This window comes from Helianthus annuus, chromosome 13, assembly GCF_002127325.2.
Source record: "Helianthus annuus cultivar XRQ/B chromosome 13, HanXRQr2.0-SUNRISE, whole genome shotgun sequence".
Taxonomy (NCBI): Eukaryota; Viridiplantae; Streptophyta; class Magnoliopsida; order Asterales; family Asteraceae; genus Helianthus; species Helianthus annuus.
Window position 1 is genome coordinate 122982605 of NC_035445.2, and position 21494 is coordinate 123004098.

Sequence of the window (21494 nt, forward strand, 5' to 3'; positions counted from 1 at the left end):
TCCTTTTTTTGTTGCAAGGGTCTACGGGTATTCTTTGGTCTGCCTTTTATTGGGCTGCTGGTTGCTGAATGGGCTGCTTGTTGCTGGACTGTTTTTAGTTATTGTTAGGCTGCCTTTTAGTTTGATTCAAGGTGCTTTCCAGGCTGTCCTCGGCTGGCATTTTATAGGCGTATCAAGAGCTGTCCATATCTTTTCCTTTTGTGAATGTTTGGGATCCCCATAAAAGGAGAGCTGCCCTACATCTTCTATCATCAGCCAATTCACCTTTTCATCTTTTAATTCCTTTGTTCTTCTTACAAGTTGTTCGTAAGAATTCATTAAGTTTCTGTACTATCATCACAGTGATTTCTTTCATTTAAATTAGTGAATCTGTGATGACAAGAACATTTGTATGTTGAGTTCGTGTGCAAATAAAGCTCCTGCTGTTCGATTCCATCTCTGATCTTGAGTTTCTGACAGTGTGTAAGTGTTTAAAACGAAGATTAGAATGTTGTGACAGGTCAGATCTGGTGGTGGGTTGGTGGTGGTAATGGGTTGTTGGTGGTGAGTGGTAGTGAAAGTGGGGTTTATAAGAGGAAGAATCAAGGGTGTAAAAAGACATAAATGCCCTTACTTGATATAACTTAACAGTTTAAATCAAATCGGTTAGTGCTAAAGGACGTAGGGTGTAATTTGTTTTCCAAATAAAGAATCATGACTGTAATTATTAAAATTAAAGGTTATATCCATTACAATCCGACACACACATAAAGAACGAAAAGTGTAACTACAAAACCCATTAACGGTAATAGTGCTTGCCTTCAATTTTTGGGTTAAATGGGCGGTAGGGAAATAGTGTCAGGCAGCTGCCTGACACTCCCCTATTGGCCCGATAAATTTACGATATTACCCCTCTTTAAATTTACGATTTTGCCATCAATTTAAAATTATGTTTTTGCCCCCACTTAAAAATAAATTTACGCTTTTACTCCCAACTAAAAATTTCAATTTTGCCCCCTGTTAAAAATTACGACTTTGCCCCGTTTCAATTTACTGTTTTGCCATTATTTTTTTTCCTTAAAATTACGAATTTGCTATCAGTTCAAAGTTATGTTTTTACCCCCACTTAAAAATAAATTAACGTTTTTGCTCCCAGCTAAAAATTCCAATTTTGCCCTCGGTTCAAAATTACGATTTTGCCCCGTATAAATTTATAGTTTTGCCATCAGTTTTTTTTTCTCACAGTCAAGTTACGATTTTGTCCTCAACTTATATTTACATTTTCTCCATCGTTTTTGTTTGTTTTCCTGGTGAAACTACAATTTTGCCCCCAATGTAAATTACAGTCATGCCGGCAGATTCCTGACACTCCCTCATTGGTCCATTTACTTTACGATTTTATCCCGGTATTAAAATTATGATTTCGCCATCAGTTAAAAATTACTTTTTCCCAGTCGTTTTAGTTTTTTAGCAAAAGTAGAAAACATTTTTTTTAATTGGTTGACTCAATTTAATTTTTTTCCGTGTTAAGGAGCCGCCTAATACTCGCTCATTAGTCCTGAAAAATTAGAGTTTTGCCCTGATCCGAAAAATATCTTTTTCCTAACAAAATTATAGTAGTGTTTTTTTATTGATTGAGAATTATTCGGCCATCGCCCCGCAACGTAGACGGGACATCAACTAGTTTAAAACATTTGAGTCTCTATCTCTGGTTGGTGTTATTGGTCCACGACTAGAATCCTATGCTCTCATGCCACGAAGTGGAAAGTACGCGGAAACTCTTGGTCCCCACCCTCAATTACTTTTAATTAATAAGCTTTTATTAGAAAAAAAAAAATGAACGATTATTACAAGGCCACACACCATATGGATCAGTTTTTTACTTCGGTTCGGTATGGTTCGATTTTCAGTTTGATTTCGGTTCTGTTTAGTTCGATGTGGTTCGTTTTAGCCCCCATGATCACACTTTTATATATTCCTAGTTAACATTTATTAAAAAAAATGTATGACGACCATTACAAGGCAACACACTATGTAACCGGTTTCAGTTCGGTTCAGCTAGTTTTAACCGACAATAAATAGTACATATTCCTAATTATTATCATCATCATGCTCAGTATATTTCACCAATAGCAAAACTAAGATAGTGTCTGAGGACGGAAAGATATCTCTGATTAACATTTATTCAAAAAGAAATAAAAAATGTATGACGATTATTACAATCCAACACACAATGTAAGCACTTTTCGGTTCGGTTTAGTTTTTAGTTTAACGAGTTTGAAACCGAATATCAAACACCCCTAACACACTAGCACAATTATCACTTTTTCAATCATGCATATAGTAACTAGTAGTTACTAACTACATACATACCTTAGGTTCCATTGTTTCAAACTTCAAAACCCACCGCAACCACCACCACCACAACCGCCTCCGCAACCGCTAGCGGCATCCGACACAATATCTCCGATCAACAAGCCTCCCAACGCTCCGCCCAACAATCCAGCTCCCAATCCCAAACCAAACTTTCCCTTCTTTTGAGTCTGTTGTGGTGGTTGAACCACCGGCGGTGGATAACCATACCCTGGCTGCGGAGGATATCCACCGTACCCCGCCGGTGGCGGCGGAGGATAACCACCGTACGCCGGTTGCTGCTGGTACGGATATCCAGCCGGCGCTTGTGGATATCCAGCTGGCGCTTGTGGATATCCAGCAGGAGGCGGATAATACGCACCTCCGGCAGGCGGATAAGGTCCGGGAGCCACCGCTGCAGCCGGCGGTGGATAAGATCCGGTAGCTACGGCCGCGGCAGGCGGTGGATAAGCACTGGCCGGCGCGTACGGCGGCGGATATAGCGAACTAGATCCAGATCCGGATCCAGAATTAACCGCTGGATACGCCGTAACAACGTCATCGGTTTTATCAACTTTTCCGGCGACATTAGGTTTAGTGACGTCATCCGCCTTGTTATCAACTTTTCCGGCAGGATACGCCGTCACCGGCTCATCAACAGCACCAACACCGTTAGTTTTTTCACCAAATTTATAGGAAAAACTGAGTTCACCTTTCGGTTTACCGGACGGTTTCCTAACCTGATAACTAACAAACTGTAACGGCTTACCTCCGGTGGACGCACCTTCTAGAAGCTCCTTAACCGGCACGTGTACTTCACCGAGATCCTTATCGCCGAACATGCCTTCGGTTTTGATCTTCACAACGAGAGTAGATCGGTTCTGTAGCGCTTCAGATTCGTTGATCATAAACTTCATCTGATGGTTCCAGTTAGGGTTTGCGTCTCCGTTGTTATCGACCGGAGTTTTTTGCTTCTGGTCTTGATTCTTGGTGCCGTTGATGTAAACGACGGCGTATACGTCCATTTTTCCGACGAGATTGACTTTGTTGAGGCCTTTTGCGGAGATGATTGTTAGGTCTAGTGCTCTGTCCGCCATTGTTGGCTGCTTGTTTGGAAAATTGAATTAACTGAATTCAAGGGTTGAAGATATAGGAGGGATTGGGTGCGGGTGTGGTCCACTGTAGAATAATGAATGATTCGGTTGATGTGAACCGTTGGATGGTGTTTGATGATGTGACATAAAATAATAAATTGGTTACCATTTAATTAAAGCATCAATAGTTTAATTGATATAAGAAGGTTGTTTCTAACGTCTAGATTATAAGAAGGCTGTTTCTAAAGAACGTTGTTTCTAACGTCTAGATTATAAGAAGGCTGTTTCTAACGTCTAGTGCTAGCTGACGGTGTGGTTTTTCAGGGAAATGTTCAAGCCAAACTCTGAAGCAAGTGTGAGCCCAGTTCAGAGCCGGCCCAATGCTTATCAAAACCTAGGTTTGGGCGTAGGACCTCCAAACTTTTACGACCTCCATTTAATATAAAAATGATATATAATATATAGTTGTTTTGATTTTATAGATCTATTAACTTTGCTAGTGTAGTGGTATTAGTCATGTCCTAGTCTTGTAAAGACCCTAGCTCGAATCTCATAATCAAAATACTTTTTTTTCCTTTTGGCGCATTCTTCTTGTGACATTAAACGAAAGACTCATAAGCAATATATTTTTTTTTCCTTTTTGGCGCATCCTTCTAGTGACATTAAACGAAAGACTGAGATATATTAATTAAATAAAGTTGTGATACTGTATTTATTTCAAGTATTTTTATCAAATACAAAGCTAATTAAAAAATAAAATGGATTTATATTGTGTAAAAATAGAAAATAGGGTATTAATGTCTAGGTATCTAAAAACCCTGGTTTTCTAATACCCGGTCATACCAATACACGGTTTGCTTCCCGAAATTGGGTATTAGAAAAACCCGATTTTTGCACTTCTAATGTTAGTCAATAACGAAATAGGGCCTCAACTTTGTAGTTTGCTTAGGACCTCCGAAAACGTAGGAACGGATCTAGCCCAATTATAACAACATAGTCTGGTCCGGATAGGACAACGAGACTCTTCAAACTTAAAAAGTGTAATGGTCTAACACACAAGAGAGTTGCCGTTCAAAAAAAAAAAAAAAAAAAAAAAAAAAAACCATCGGTCTTGTAATCATGATCGATGTGTGATACTTGTCAAACCACACATTTTGCATTTGTTCTCCGGTTGGCATAAAAGGATTTGGTCCTAAGGGTGTAAGGGGTGCTCACCTAATAGGTGAGTCCCCCATCTTACACGTAACCAATCAGATCAAGCCACGTCAACTCCCCTAATACACTCCTCTAATACCCCTTTTTGATGGCGGCACTCACCTATTAGGGGAGTTGTTTTTTTTTTGTTTTTTTTTTCTAATGCATGTTTTATAAATTAAAAAAAGATTAATAAAAATAAAAATTAAATAAAAGACATTTCATTAAATTAAAAAAAAAACATTCGAACTAGAAAAAAAAAATACATTCAACCTAGAAAAATATAAAAACAAACTACTCCTCGTCCGAATCAACTTCAAGGTGAGGCAAATCTAAACTTCCGAGATGCTCAACGAGATCGTGTTTTAGCCTCCAATGCGTGTCTTCGTCAATGAGCTCCGTATAGGCTGTATCATCGAAGACGGGTTCCACTGGAGGATCTTGAATATGAACCGGTGCTATCGCCCTTCCGTCGTCTTTTATAATCATGTTGTGTAAAATAAGGCACGTATACACGATGGACCTTATCTTTCTCACCGTTTTCGAACGCATTGGACGATTTAGTATTCCCCACTTCGACTTTAACACACCAAACGCCCGTTCCACATCTTTTCTTGCGGCCTCGTGTTGCCTCTTGAACTTTTTTTCGTTCGGGTCGTGTGGATATGGAAAAGACTTCACAAACACGGACCAGGTAGGGTATATCCCATCAGTAAGATAATACCCGCGTTTGTATAAGTGGTTGTTCACTTGAAATGGACAATTTGGCGCCGTTCCATTTCGTTGAGCAAGAAATAACGGAGATTGTTGCAGCACGTTGATGTCGTTTTGTGAACCCGCTGGCCCACAAAAAGCATGCCAAATCCACAAATCTTGAGACGCTACCGCTTCCAACATAACCGTCGGGTATTGATGATCGCCTCTCATGTATTGTCCACGCAATTCTGTGGGGCACATTCTCCAGACGAAGTGTGTACAATCCAGACTCCCTAACATACCAGGTAGGTGATGCCTATCCTCATGAGCCTGATACAATAGCGCGATGTCGTGGCTCGTTGGTCTACGTAGGAATTCATCGCCATACCCTTTACATACCGTCTCGCAGAAATATTCAAGGCACTCACGAGAGGTCCTTTCAGACATATTTAAATACTCGTCCCCCTCGTCTGGTGGGTTACCGGTTGCAAGTTGTTTAATTGCCGAAGTAACCTTTTGCAACGGTGTAAAGCTTTTCTTCATTCTCCCGTCTAAGCCTTCTTGAAACCACTCGTCATACGCTTCCACGTCACTAACAATTTTTAGGAACAAAGACTTGGACATACGAAACCTGTGACGAAAAGTATCTTCACTAAATTTTGGATTTTCATCAAAATAATCGGCCATGAGTGTCTCGTGGCCCCCCACACGATCTCGACGGACATAATTTTTTTTACTAGACGATGCCGTGTCTAGTAGCTCCGCTTGTTGGATGAGATTTTGGAAGAAAACTAAGCTACTATCGTTTGACGATGCATCTCCATCGTCGGGAAACTCGGGTAGGGTAGAAAGAAACGGGAACTTGGAATCCATTTTGTGTTTGAAAGATTGAAAGGAATGAGAGTTTTGGTGTGGGTTTGTTGTGAATGTGGTAAAAAAAATGAATTAGATTGGTTAATATATATTGTTTAAAAAAAATTGAATTTTTTTTTTTATAAATTCGACCGTTTACCAACGGTCAAATCTCGTTCAACGTGCAAAATCAATCGGCAAGCCCACACCCAAAAGCCACCCCGATTCGGGACCCCGCGGGGATGGCGGCGGTGTTCCCGATCGGGGAAAGGCTTCACCAAACGTCTCCCCGAATGCGCCCCGTACACCCTAAGATTGTTGAAGTGATAGGTACATAAAGGGTTAGTAAAAATATTACTTGGTTGGTTGATGTTGGGGTTAGAAGATAAAAGAAAATCCAAATACAAATTTATCATAATATGTCCTCTAAATTAAAATTTATTTAATATTAAAATATAAAAATGTTTAAGCTTATATTTTATATGTTCTCTAAAATAAAATTTATTTAATATTAAAATATATAAATGTTTAAGCATTATATAGGGTTGAGATCCTGTACAAACAGTGCTAATTATAAGAACCGTAAGAACAGATCTGAACCATTGTTAATTTAAATCAAGGGTTGATATTGATTATAAATAAAACTCTTATAATTAAAAATTACTACTAACAAATTAGGGGTAATTTTGTAAAATTGCTAGTCATTTGACCATTTTCTATTAAATACAAATTCCACCAAGGTTTTTTAAACTAAAATAACTTTTATATACTTCATTATTTTTTTAAAAAATATATACCATAAAATCAAGTATTTTTTTATCTTTAATATGAGTACCATATTGCTATACCTTTTTGTATTTATAAAAGTGTTTTTTAAAAAAAGTTAACAAAAGGTGTTTTATATTTGTGCTAATAAGGTGCTGATTATGTGTTAATTACAAAATAATACAAACAAACACCAAAAGTAGATATAATCAGCACATCTGGTGTGCTGATAATGGAGAACGATTGAAGATGTTGTGTTAATGTCGTTTATGTTGATAATGGAGAACGATTCGAGGACGATGTGCTGATAATGAAGAACGATTAATGATGTTGTGCTAATTATATAGTGTTGTGCTGATTATATTTTTTGTAATTATTTTTAATTAGTTATAAATAAATATGGTCAAAAAGTCTAAATTACCCCTAAACTAATTTTTTATTGATGGACACTTGTCAATTATGTATTGGTTCTTATGGTTTTTACAAACTTAAGTGTTTGTATTTGATCCCATTCCGCATTATATAATTGCTTATTCTGGAACGCATTTCAAATTGATTGCATTAGACTTAATCTTGCCTAATTTTCTTTTATTTTGAATAAACGTTAAACAATGAAAGTGACGTACACGCATTTTTGAATAATTAAAGTTTTAATTTGATTACTGGTGAACATAATAATACTTCTAATTTTTCTATTAAGAGGTTGCGGTCTTAAACAAAAGTCCTTATTCTTACCTGTCCCTATTAATATATTATGCTTCTACAGATGGGACTCCTTCATTGATCATTGCCGGACGTTAATAACAATATCTTAATACAATTTTTATTTTGGGTCATATATATAAAATGGAGTAAAGATTGTAGCCTGTAGGGGGTTGGCGCCCGAGGCCATCTACCACCCACAGGCGTCAAACATCATTCCTTATCAATGTTTTGGAGCACTAAGACCATGTGTAGTGGTAGAACCTTATAATGCCCCCACCATGGGGTATTATACGACACGTGGCGTCCTAGTCAGCAAGGGGACATTATAGCAAAAGTGGTGTAGTGGGTATAATGCCCCATAATGCCCATTCAATCATAAAAAAAAAAAAAAAGAAATCAAAAGTGGCTACACAATCACATGCAAAAGTTAGAGTGTGTCAGCCCACTTGTTCCCTTTCCATTGGTCCATCAAAGTTCTCATATCCATCCAATTTGTAGTGTGGGCGTTTTGAAGAAAACGCCGAAACCCTTTTTTTTCAAAATTTTTGCAATAAAACGCCCCATGTAGTGGTAGTGGGGGCGTTTTAGGGCGTTATTTTTCAATTTTTTTTAAAAATCACGCCCCACTACACATGGTCTAAGGGATGGTGGCCTTATCAGCTTGACAAGTGAGAGGGACGATGATGTGTATTTAACTTTTTTTTAAGTTAATCAGACCATAATAAATCACACTTCTTTTTAATATTCTTTTACTTGATTTAGTTTGTTTTAGTTAAAATTACATAGCTTTCAGGGAAGTCTGACTTGACGATCAAATTTTCAAATTTTTTTTTTAAACCATTACACTTAGTCTTCACACATAACACATTTTTTGGTTTTCGATGTATCCAAATTAGATGTTGAAAAGTAACATCCAACAAGTAAGCGGAAACAACAAAGGAGGAAAACATACAAGTCTAACAAAGAAAGTCATATACAAGGTTGAACACGTGAGTTAAATAACGTGGACAATAGCTTTAATTTACTTACTTTTCAAAAATCTTATACAAGGTCCAACAAGTAATTTAAGTAAGTAGTTTTATATTAGGTAGCGTTGCAAATGAATTTTAGTAAACAATTCCTGAACTGTTTGATGAGAAGTTCATTTGTGTTCATTCGTTTATTAGACATCAAGTAGTCTAAATATGTGTGATGTTGTATGATCACATGCACAACCATCGGCTTGAAACACACACACACACACATATATATATATATGAAACCCTAGGAAGAGAACCCTGGACACAACCATCAATAGATTACAGTCAAAAATCAACATTAAGAGGAAGAGGCAGCAGGTTACCAATAGGACAAACATACAGTGGAAATATGTTATTATTAGAACAACAAAAACCCCAACTATGGATAGATGAAGTATTAACATGGGAACAAACAGTAGTTAGAATGTGGGAAACAAATAAAAAAGATAGTATGGACATGTTTTCCTATCTAGAAACTACACTAGGACCAATAGCCCTAGGAATCCGGCAAAGTAAAAAAGCACAAGATTCAACAGAAATTAATAATTTAAAAGCTTTTTAGGAGATAATCCTTATAATTTCACATCACAAATCAGAACACTTATATTAGGAGTTGATCCAGCAAAAAATAATAGCCTAATACAAGATACAGCTATTAGAAATCTAGAACAATTAAGTATAGCTGATATGAAATACATAAATGAATTTACACTAGATTTTACAAGATTGCTATCACAGACAGGAAAAGCAATGGATGATGATCTATGTGATAAATATTTTATAAAACTACCAGGAGATTTAGGAAAGAATATACATGAGTCGTGGAAGACAATATATGGAGAACACCACAATCTTGGAATAGGACCTAGAATAACTTATACATTTGGAATATTAGAAGATAAATGCAAAGAAGTAGCTTTACAAGAACAATTAAAAAGAAATGCATATGCATTCTGTAAAACAGCAATCTACACACCCCAAGCCTATGGGTTTTATGATAAAAAGAAAAATATAAGAAAAAAGCACTACTTATAACAAAAATTACAAAGCAAATTATAACAAAAACAAATATGTTAGAAAACCTCAAACAAGAAGATGTAAATGTTTCATATGTGGAGAAGAACAACATTTAGCTAACAGATGTCCCAATAAAAATAAGAACATAGAAAGGGCTAGCTTAGTGGAACAACTACACGATTATGAAATAGAAGCTATTAAAACAGACGAATCAGATAATGAGTCAGTCTATAGCATATACAGTGAAGACGAAAAGCCAATAACTAAGGTCAGTTACACATACATGAATATAGAAGAATGTCAACATACATGGGTACATCAAAGAGGTAATAATTATATAAAATGCTCTAATTGTGGATATTATCCTAGTATAGAAAAAAGGTCACAATGTAATATATGCTTTCAGGAAATATGTTGCATTTGTATAATGAAATTACATAACATAGATATAGGTACTACATCAAAAACTATAGATACAAGCACCAACATAATTATAGAAAGATTAAACAAGTTAGAATTAGTAACTGAATTATACAGTCTAAAATTAAGAGATATAGACAATAGAATTATAGAACTAGAAAGGAAGACAGGAGCTAAAATAATAGAAGAACTAAGTCAACTGTCTACAGAAATACCAGAAGAACAAGTATTTATACAGACTCAAGGATCTATAAATATGATCAATATACAATGTCGCTTATGGCTTGATAATAATAAATTTTTAGACTTAACAGCATTAGTTGATACAGGAGCAACAAAGAGTCTAATATCACATAGTCTAATACCAGAACAATACCATAAGGAATTAAAATATAAAGTTGTAAGTAGAACAATTGAAAATAGATTAGTTGGAATAACACACTACTTAGAGCCTGTAGGAATACAGTTTTTAGATTTTTCAAACAATTATAGCATAAAGTATGACATACCACAAGTAAATATAAACCCAGCATATATACAGTCAAAAGACTTTGTGCTAGGATTAAATTTTATATTTGCTTTAAATGGTTCTGTTACAGTGAATAGAAACTTTATTACACTCAGTAAACAAATCTATACAATCCCGACAACAAGGTATAACAATATATCAAAGATTGCACAGAAGCGTGGTGGTCAAGGAAGTTTAGAATTTTTAAGGAAACAAAAAAGAAATTATCCAATAGAAAATGAAACTATAAAATTGTTAACAGAAAGTCATGAAGTAGAAAAAGGAAAAGATATTTCAAGAAGTATAAATCACCCTATGATCTTACACTTAGAAAGAATTGATCTTATAGGTGAAGATATCACAAAATCACATATAAAATACATATGTAAATTTAAACTAAAAAACCCGGATATTACTATAAGGACTGCTAATGTAGAGTATAGTCCCTTAGACAAAGAAGAGTTTAAAAATCAAATACCTGAAATGATTAGCCAAGGATTAATTAAAAAATCAGAAAGTCCTCATAGATCAGCAGCCTTTATAGTAAGAAACCATAGTGAAATAAAAAGAGGTAAAGCAAGAATAGTATACAATTATAAAAGACTAAATGATAATACAGTAGATGATGGATATAATATTCCCAATAAAGACACTTTATTAAATCTTATACAGAAAAAGAAAATTTTTTCAAAATTTGATTTAAAGTCAGGATATAATCAGTTAAAACTTGAAGAAAGTTTTAAACCATGGACAGCTTTTACATGCTCAGAAGGACAATTTGAATGGAATGTTCTTAGTTTTGGGCTAAAGAACGCTCCTTCAATTTTTCAAAGATTTATGGATAGTATTTTCTTAAAATATGACTTTTATTTAGTATATATTGATGCTATACTTGTAGCAAGCCAAACAATACAGGAACATGAAAAACATTTACAGCAGGTGTTTGAAGAAATAAAAAAGAATGGAATAGTAGTTTCCAAACGGAAAATGGAATTATTTAAAAGAAAAATATATTTCTTAGGATTAGAAATAGGTAATGGAAAAATAGAATTACAATCACATATCTCTACAAAGATACTTGATTTCCCAGAAAAATTTGAAAACTTAAAACAAATACAAGCCTTTCTAGGACTGGTCAATTATGCTAGAAAATTTGTTCCAAATTTATCAAAGTTAGTAGGGCCTTTATACAGTAAAACAACAAAAAATGGCCAAAGGTACTTTAATTCAGAAGACATAAAAATTGTTAAAGAAATTAAAATGGCAATTAAAAATATTAAACCACTAGAATTACCACTTATTACAGATTACATAATTATTGAGACAGATGGATGCAAAGAAGGATGGGGAGCAGTTCTTCTCTGCAAACCAAGTAAATATAGTCCTAAGCAAGAAGAGAAAATTTTTGCTTATGCAAGCGGTAATTTTCAAAACAAAACAAGTTGGACTAGTATCGATTTTGAAATACAGGCATTGATATATGCATTAGAAAATTCAAACTTTTTCTTCACAAAGAATTTACAGTAAGAACTGATTGTGAGGCTATTGTAAAATTTATAAAGAATGATCAAAGTAAAAAGATAAACAGGACCCGATGGGTTAATTTACAAAATATTATCCAAGGAAGTGGATATCAAATAAATTTTGAACATATCAAAGGGAAAAATAATGGGATAGCCGATATGTTATCTCGTAATATTAACAGATTGTTGCTTTTAGATGGACAGGAAAAAAGATAAAGGAAAGGCAATACTTGTACATCCTACACAGCCTACAAATCCTCTCCAATGAATACATCATCCGAAGACGAGAAAACAGAGAAACTCATGAGCCAGTCAATACAAGCAGCGAGAACACAGAATTTTAGACAACTGCCTGCAACACTAACAGATCTCAACAATATTACACAGTTTTACAACCCAAGTCAATCAAAGGCTACAAATGTTCGTCCTCCAAAAAATAGACATTTTACACAAAGGGCAAGCTCTCAATCACAGAATATACAAAATGCGGTTATCACCTTTGGTAATTATGCATTGCAAAGATGTGATGATCCCAATACAAAGTTTCGTCCAATTATTGGGATGCAATTAACAGAAAAACAACAGTGTTTACTAGATAACCTGTGGCATATTCAAACTATGCCTCAGGCCTCAACCTTTAAAGTCCAGGTGTTAAATGCATTAAGTATTTATTTTTATGAACAAAGCAGTAAAACACCTGAAAAACCACAGAGGCCTAAGTTTACCCATTATGTCATATTTCGAGGCACTAAAATTGGTTTTTTTAATAAATGGGAAACTGTGGCTAAGCATATCCAATGCCCCAATCCAATTTACAAAGGCTTTATAGATTTTCAAAAAGCTATAGAAACAGCAAGAGAACATTTTGGGGTAAGTGGCTTTTACATAGAACCTGAAGAAGTTCAAACATTTGCAGACATGGCTAAAATTAAGCCAGAACAAATAATTAAAAATCAAGAAGAGCTGATCACTGAGTTACAAGATCAGCTTGTACAACAAGGAAAAAGTACACATTCTATACAAGAAAAGATTGAAAATAGTCTGTTAAAACAAAAAGTTAGTATTCTCAAAACAAAATATAAACAGGTGTTACAAAAACTTCAAGAAAAAGAAACAAACACAGTCTTAAACAGAAGCTATGATTCATTCAAAGCAAGAATGACTGATACACCATGGTGGGCATGCATTCAACGAGTTACAGACAAGTTTCCAGAATTCAAAACGTTGGTTTCACAAAAAGTTTGCACAGAGTTCCCAATAATTCTGTATGAATCACAAAAACAGCTAGTAGATTTGGCATTTACAAAAGATGGTTAAAAACAAGGTTTTAAAATTGTTGAAAGAATAGATCAAGAAGGCAGAGGGACTGGATTGCTGTTAATCCAAATCCACTCACCTACAAAATTAATAGATGATCAAATCCTTCAATTTTACCATAATGGTATGATTGATTACATAGAGATAAAGAAAAATGTTAGAACAACAAATCTCTTAAAAAAATGGGTGAAAAGAAGGTAATTATAGCAGGCAATATTGCTATCAGAGCGTTATGTCCTACAATTTCCTACAAAATATTCTCTTCTCTCCCATATACAGATGCTTATACATACAGGCCAGCTAGGAAAAGGATCTTTATCAGAGATACTGATGATTACAAATACTCTTTAAGAGATAAATTTGTAAACTACAATATAGACTTTGGTAAGTTACCATGATTAAAGGATGGGAGTAAAGAAAATACAGAAGCCTTAAACAATTTATCAAAACACATAAAAAAAACCCCATAAATTCCCAAGAGTTTGCAATGGTTAGACTTTAAATTATCAGGTGAAGGGCATTATGTTCAGATTTACACATCCTCCAAATGGAGTATGTTACTACCATTTGTGGGAGAAGGAGAATCTCTTAAAATTGATCACATAATCGATTTGGAAGAAGACTAGGAACCGAACTCAGACCCTGGAAGCCCACAGTCCATAGACTCAACACACAGGGATTTCTAAAAAGAAATGATGAAAGCGTTGACCTGAAGAGACAGGTGTACACAACATTTCTAGACAAATTGTTGCACAGCATATGCATCTGAAAAAGAATCCATTATTGTAGATAGTGCCTATTGTCTTCTTCTTTCTTTTATTTGTATCCGTTTATTTTTCTGACATTAGAGCAATATGTACAGTATTTTGTTTGTAGATAGCTTTTCTTTTTGCCTATATAAGGCATAGAATGCACTTGTAAAAATCATCCCATAATTCAATAGAAATTTCTTGCATTCTCATTCATCCTTATGGCACACTAAAATCCTCTCCGTCACTCCTTAGCCTAACCTCCTAGCTCCTTAGTTTCGTTCATTGTTCTTCATATTATATTCCAAAAAAAAAGTCTTTTTTACCTTTTGTTACCCCTTTTTCAATCCGCTGTGCATAAATTTCAAGGTTTGCTCGAGCTTTTGCCTTCATAATCAGGAGCCATTTTCTTGAAACCCATTGTATGAATTTTTTTTTACCCCCTTTATTTACTTTTTACTGTAATATTTTTACTTTTTACTGTTAAAAATATCTATTAATATATATATATATAGTTGTTAATATATTTCTGTTTATATTCTTTCTGTTTATATTTCTGATTATATATTTCTGTTGATAAATAAATCTTAAAAAATTACCATATACCCCCTCTGATAAAAAAAATCTATTAATATATATATATATATATATGTATATATAGCTGTTAATATATTTTTGTTTATATTCTTTCTGTTTATATTTCTGATTATATATTTCTGTTGATAAATAAATCTTAAAAAATTACCATATACCCCTTCTGATATGGTATCAGAGCAAAGGCTCTCCTAAAAGCTAAAAGACTGAGACAAGCTCCATATTTTTACTGGCTATGAATGCCCAAAACTTTTTGTGGGGAACTCTCTCAGGTGAAGATTATGGGAAATGTTTATTGGTTTGGTAAAAAATTGGATGAGGTTTTGTATAATAAATATTAGAATTAGATTCATATTAATCTTAAAAACTGGAATATAAGAATATCTAACAAGAAACTAAGGGTAGGAATTAAAGCTAAGGAGTCAGAATTTACTAAACCATAGAGAACTCTCAACCATCTTCGCCATTCAAAAAATTTGAATTCTTGAATTTAGAGTTTACTGAAAAACCCAGCCTTAAAAATATTAATACAGAAAATTATAGTTTTATTTGCAGAATTAAAGATAATTATAAACATAGTCTACATACAGATAACTCACATCTAAACGCTTTAACAGATCTAGTAATAAATCTCGGTTGTAATCTACAGAAGGATTCCATAATTAATAAATAGTTACTTGAAAAGATTTCGGTATATACAGAAGAATTTAAAAAATATTCTCAAAATTTAGATTATATAAAAGAACAAAACAACCAAATACTTAAAGAACTAAAGAAAAGTTGTTTAGAAAAACAAACAGAAAATATACAAAATAGTAATATACAAATAGAAGTAGATAAAATCACAGACGCTATAAACAAGCTTAACATCGAAGATATAAAAATTATTAAAAAACCAACACCATATAAACATTGGCAACCTCGAAAATGAACCAAATTTCAAGAAGAAGTAGATCTATACAAGAAGCTAGAAATTCAACAAGTAGTATACAAGATATAATTACATCTGAAACATTTTTAAATCGAATACTTAGACGAGGATCAGGGTCTAATAGTAATAAACAAATAGTACAAATAGAAGAAGAAATAGATGTAGACAGAAATATGGATTTGTATAATCAGCACCAATTAGACATACTAAACCCAATAATTTTATATCAAACTGGTATATTTAATGTAAATACAACATTAATAAGAAGCACTAGAGAAGAAAGTCTCAGAGTTGTAGATAAAACAGTAACTATAGATTTATTATCACCAAAAACTATACAAAGAATTAGACACTCTGGTAAACACTTTGTACATACAGGATTAATCGTCATAGGCATTAAAGCTTTAGGACGAAAGAATTTAGGAACTAAACTTTTGGCACTAATATTAGATAAAAGTTGGAAAACAGAAATGAAAAAAGCAATAATATCAGGAATGGAAGTTGACTTAAGCCAAAATACAGCCTTATTCTATTGCACACCAGGAATATTAAAAGATATAAAAGATTTGAAAAGTATAAAAATAGCTTTACAAACAAAAGATATGAAAATTATGATGGAAACAATATAGTCATAAGTGTAGGAGTACTAGGAAAGGCTAGTAACTGTTCAGGAATGAAATACAAGGTAAACAGAGATGGGATAGTGTGACACCTATGTCACTTCAACCATCAAACAAATACCAAACCAATGAAATATTGTATTTCATACTTGGGATTTGTAAAAAAAATGTGTGTTGTTTGCACATATCAATTCTTGTTCTATTTTGGGCCTTAAATCGCTTTCTGGAAGGTTATACGCAACCTAATGCGTAAATATAACCAGTTTAATGCAACAAACACTCCGGAATAGTGACATAGGCTTAACATACCTTAAATAACCTTTACTTAACTTAGAAATAAGTTTTGGAAGGTTTGGTATGCCGAAATCAAGTTTATTCGCTTACAGGGACTAAATTCGACAAACTACGAAAGTATGTCAATTTGAACTGTAACGAAAATTCCGGGACTTGATCATAAGTTAAATATGCCCTAAATATCCTTTACATAGCTTAGAAATAGGCTTTGAGGTGTTTGGTGCCCAAAAATAAACTTTATGCTCACTCAGGGACTAAATGCGTCAAAAAGTGCATAAGTTTGCATTTTCGCGCATATTTTACGTTCTGAATACTTCCGGACATCCAAAAATTTATGTAATCATTAAAATATTATGTCTTAGTGATTGGCTTGTCAAAAATCCATTCGTCGCGCAATTTGGACCGTTTTTGCGTCCGTTACGACTTCCGTCGTAATTAACCGAACAACGCAATCATACGGCCAAACGAACTGACATCCGACATATTTTTGAGCATATTTCAAGTTCCCTACACTTTAACTTCATTTTAGAGCCTTAAAATGGGGTTAACGGGGCTTAAACGTGCCAAAATGCATCAAAAACCAAGTTTGGGAACTCAAGGGCCTGTTCTGCCAATTTGTGAAAGTTTCTGCCAGCACCAAAGGTCCTTACGGACCGTAAGGGACCTCATACGGTCTGTAAGCCAGTGCCAGACAACAGAAAATGCATTCCAGCTTGATCCAGCTGTTCCTCACTTGTGCACATGGTTTCTCCTATTCTATGGGCTGGTTTTGGGTGCCAATGGTTTTGTAAATCAGTGGGTACGAGGTGTAAGGCTCAGATCGAAGCTCGGTTTTCAAGAAACGGTCCAAACAGTTCTTGTTTATCTATAAATACCCACCTTGCCTTGCCCATTTCCCTCATATTTTAATCTGATTCTACACTCTCTAAGTGGAAGTATATGCTTCCTACCTGAGAGTGAATCGGGTTCGAATCTTGCGGGGACCTTCTGTAAGTATTCTTTCGCGTTTATCGTTCGTTTTAGCGTTAAAGTCAAACCGCGTTTGACTTTCTGCATTGACCAGTTTATGGTCAACACGAAGTTCGTTTGAACTTCATAACATGAGCATAATCACGATGGTTATAGTCCCTAGTGACTATACCTACTGATTACCACGTTATCTAGGCTCAGTGACGAGTCGTAGTTTCGGCCAAAATGCGTTTCCTCGCGTATTTTGTAACCAAACTACTCTAGGGTATCAAAACCGTTTGTTTTGATACCAAACCTGTTTTCTAACTTTACTAAACATGTTCTAGCATGTTTAGCTCGTCGCTTTTAGATTTGTGCTTATCTAGGGTCGTAAAGGTAAGCGATCTAAACCATCGCTTATGCTTTCGAACCCGACCCATTTGGTCGATCTTTAGGATCCGACCAAACATATTAGGTGACCATAGTTGTAAGGAATAACCTTCCGAGGTTATACCCTATGGTCACGTCGTTTAAGTAGTTGTATGATAAGTAGTTCTTATGCCTTAGGTAAATTACCAAAATACCCTTTTTGCGCTAAAATTTATTTTAAGCCTATGTAACATAACTTTTAACATATAAACTGATTTGGCAACAATATTAAACATGTTAAGGCATATCTTGCTTGTCATAGGACTAGTTAAGCAGTCCGAACGCGTTTTACGCGAACGACGCGTTAAAGTAGCAAAAGCTACCTAAACGGGTCGTAATGGGTCATAAGCACTTAGGTTAGGCTTCATTTTAGTATGTGGGCTGTGTTAAACCATATCATATGAGTTCCAATACTCATTTGGTTTACGAAACCTCATACTATCCAATCTCCCAATTAGGTCCGGTTATTTATGTAGTTATCTATATAGGGTGCCGTTTGATTTCATGATCCCTCTAGCTTTGCTTGGTTGTTGTTCAAGACTTCTAAGCACCCTCAAGTGAGTACATAGTCCCCTCTTTTACTGTTTTTCAAACATTTTGGGGTGAAACACATGTGCCTACTTGTTACTTTCATGCTTTCCATGTTTTCATATCATATACTTGCTATGTTCCTTAGTACACTATTAGTACATGATTTCATTATGTTTTTTCTATGTATGCCCATTGTGTGCATACTTAGTACATCATTTTACATGACATTTTATGCTATGTATGTTCATTTAGCGCATACATAGTACATTGTTTTACATTACCTTTTCATGCTATGTATGTTCATCATACTTAGTACATTTTACATCACATGCTATGTATGTCCATTTGTCGCATACTTAGTACATTGTTTGTGCATTTTTACCTATGGTTTAGTTAATACATATTTCACTTGCCATACATGACATTTTGTTTACACATTACTTGATTGACATTTGACATAGACATTTTGATATCGATATACACATTTCATGGACTACATTTTGACATAAACATTTTGACATGGTTTTCACAATGACATTTGACAAATGGTTTAGACATGGGCAATTTACATTGGTGGTTTGTTTGGGTAAGTGATTTAAGTAACGAGACGTGTGTAATGTGATACGAGCATGGTGGATACGCCGCTGGTACTTCCTATATATAAGTGCTTGTATTATATTACATGTCGTAGCGTTATTTAAATCATTCAATTTGGACTTATACATTTTATACAAATAACATATTTTCACAAGACATTGTTTTACAAAACAATTTGTTTTATACAAATTCATTTTACTTGGTTATTCATTTAACCTTACATCATTTTTTTACTATACATATTTATCATCGCTTTTCAAACGATTTATAAAACAAAACATTTTACAAGGATCATGACTGACTTTTGTTAAACAACTTTTTTTCTAAACTTATGAGTCATGAATCCTAAATCAATAAAACCTATGTACTCGCCGACATTTTTATGCTGACGTACCTATTTCACATGTGTTTCAGGAGATGATGCATAGGATTGATCAAGATACACATAGGCGGACTTGGGCCTTAGTGACATTAAAAGACGCAAGACTAGTTAATTATGTTATGCTTATTTGTTGTTAAGACATTGTAATTTCTTTTAATCAATAAAACAACATTTCAATTTCCATGTGTTATGAAACAATGATTCTGTTACAACACTCCCTGACGTTTCCGCCACGTTTTGTTGTTTTACGTAGTCGGGGTGTGACAGAAAAGTTGGTATCAGAGCTCATGGTTATAGGGAATTAGGTTATTAGTAATGCTTTGACCTAGTCTATAACCTTCCTAGGACCCTAACACAAGATTCTTGTGTTTAGATTTTAAAACAATACCGTCACTTATCCTTAGGTGACAACCACAACAAGAACATAAATTTGATCTGCTTTGAAAACTAATCATCTGTTCTAGGATGATTTATTATAAGGTTTCGAACCTTCGAAGTTTTCAAAATCTCGTCAGAGTTTGGGTCTAAATAATGTGAACACGTGCAAACTTGAAGGGTGGTGCCTGTACCCTGAGTTTTCTGTCTAAGGCTAGAGTGTTCGTACAAATCCGCAGTATCGGACCAGTCACTCTTACCTGGGAACTCTTGGGGTGAGTGTCCACTTATAGGCGAGCATGTCTTCGTGATACATTATGGGGACCTATTTACTTTGATTCAGCCTTTGTGTGTCATTTGTTTGCTTCATGGTTCAAACAAATGACCATCGCCCATGCTTTTGGTCGGTAATTTCCTATTCTTACCCAATGCCGTTTCACTTGTTTCTCTCTCTTGTTTCCCTTTTAGAATGCCTCCACGACGCGACAATCAGATACCAAATGAAGAACTCACAGCTATCATTACGCAGCAAATGACTGCTGCGATCCCGAACATCGTTGCTCAATGCAACCAAGCTCTCAACAACAATAATGCCCCCTGCAACTTCAAGACGTTCAACTCAGCTAAGCCATCAAAGTTTTCTGGGTCTCAAGGAGCGACTGCACTTCTGCAATGGTTCGAGAGTCTAGAGAGCACCTTCAGACATGTTCAATGCCCAAACGAGCGAAAGGTAGACTTCGCATCTAGTGTCTTTGAAAAGCGGGCTTTGACATGGTGGAATGGCGTATTGAGAGATAGGGGTGCCGATGTGGCACTAGCTCAAACATGGGAAGAGCTTCGAGCTTTGATGATGAAGGAATTCTGTCCTCGTCATGAGATCAAGGCCTTGGAAAGGGAATTCGACGATCTTAAGCAATACAGCGGTGAACATCGAGCCTACACTGATCGATATGAGGAGCTGAGTCTGTTGTGTCCTTCCATGGTTACGCCTTTAGATAAGGCGATCGAGAAATACATTGATGGTCTCCCTGACTCAGTTCAGGACATTGTTACTGGTAGTAATCCTACCTCAGTTAGACAGGCCATTGAATTATCTGCTACCCTAACCGAATCTCAGATCAGAAAAGGCAAACTTTCCTGGAAAGGCGACAAGAAATAAGCAGCTAATGTTCAGGAGGAAACCAAGGAAATCAAAACCGAACCCTCTAAGAAGCGTAAGGCTTCGCAAAATTGTGCAATTGCTGCACAACCCAACCAAAACACCCTCAACCAACCAGCTCAACCTCCTGCAAGGAAACCTTATGCCGGTACTGCACCGATATGCAATAAATGTAATGCACACCACTTAGCTCACCTACAATGTCGTTTGTGTGCATCATGTGGGCGACTCGGTCACCTGGCAAATGCTTGTCGATTTACCCCAAAGCAAGGTGGTCCAAACCAACCTCAAGTAAATCCTGCTTGTCACACCCCGACCGCGTATAACATGCAACCGCGGCGGAAACGTCGGGGAGTGTTGGGACAGAATTAATTGTTTCACAACTATGGCATACAAAGTTATATTTTATTTATTAAACACGAGTATTACATTGTCTTTAAACAG

At 35.2% G+C, this 21494-nt stretch overlaps 1 protein-coding gene across 1 annotated transcript; it reads right to left on the bottom strand.

The window, feature by feature from the left end:
• Positions 1-2130: 2130 nt before the first annotated feature.
• LOC110899253 (protein SRC2 homolog) lies at positions 2131-3506 on the bottom strand. Its single transcript, XM_022146140.2, has one exon. It carries the CDS (start codon positions 3426-3428, stop codon positions 2376-2378), a length of 1053 nt encoding a protein of 350 aa, XP_022001832.1. The 5' UTR covers positions 3429-3506; the 3' UTR covers positions 2131-2375.
• Between the last annotated feature and the right edge of the window lie 17988 nt (positions 3507-21494).

Bases quoted from the DNA above. Each gene is read 5' to 3' on its own strand.
- LOC110899253 (XM_022146140.2), bottom strand. From the start codon at position 3,428: ATGGCGGACAGAGCACTAGACCTAACAATCATCTCCGCAAAAGGCCTC.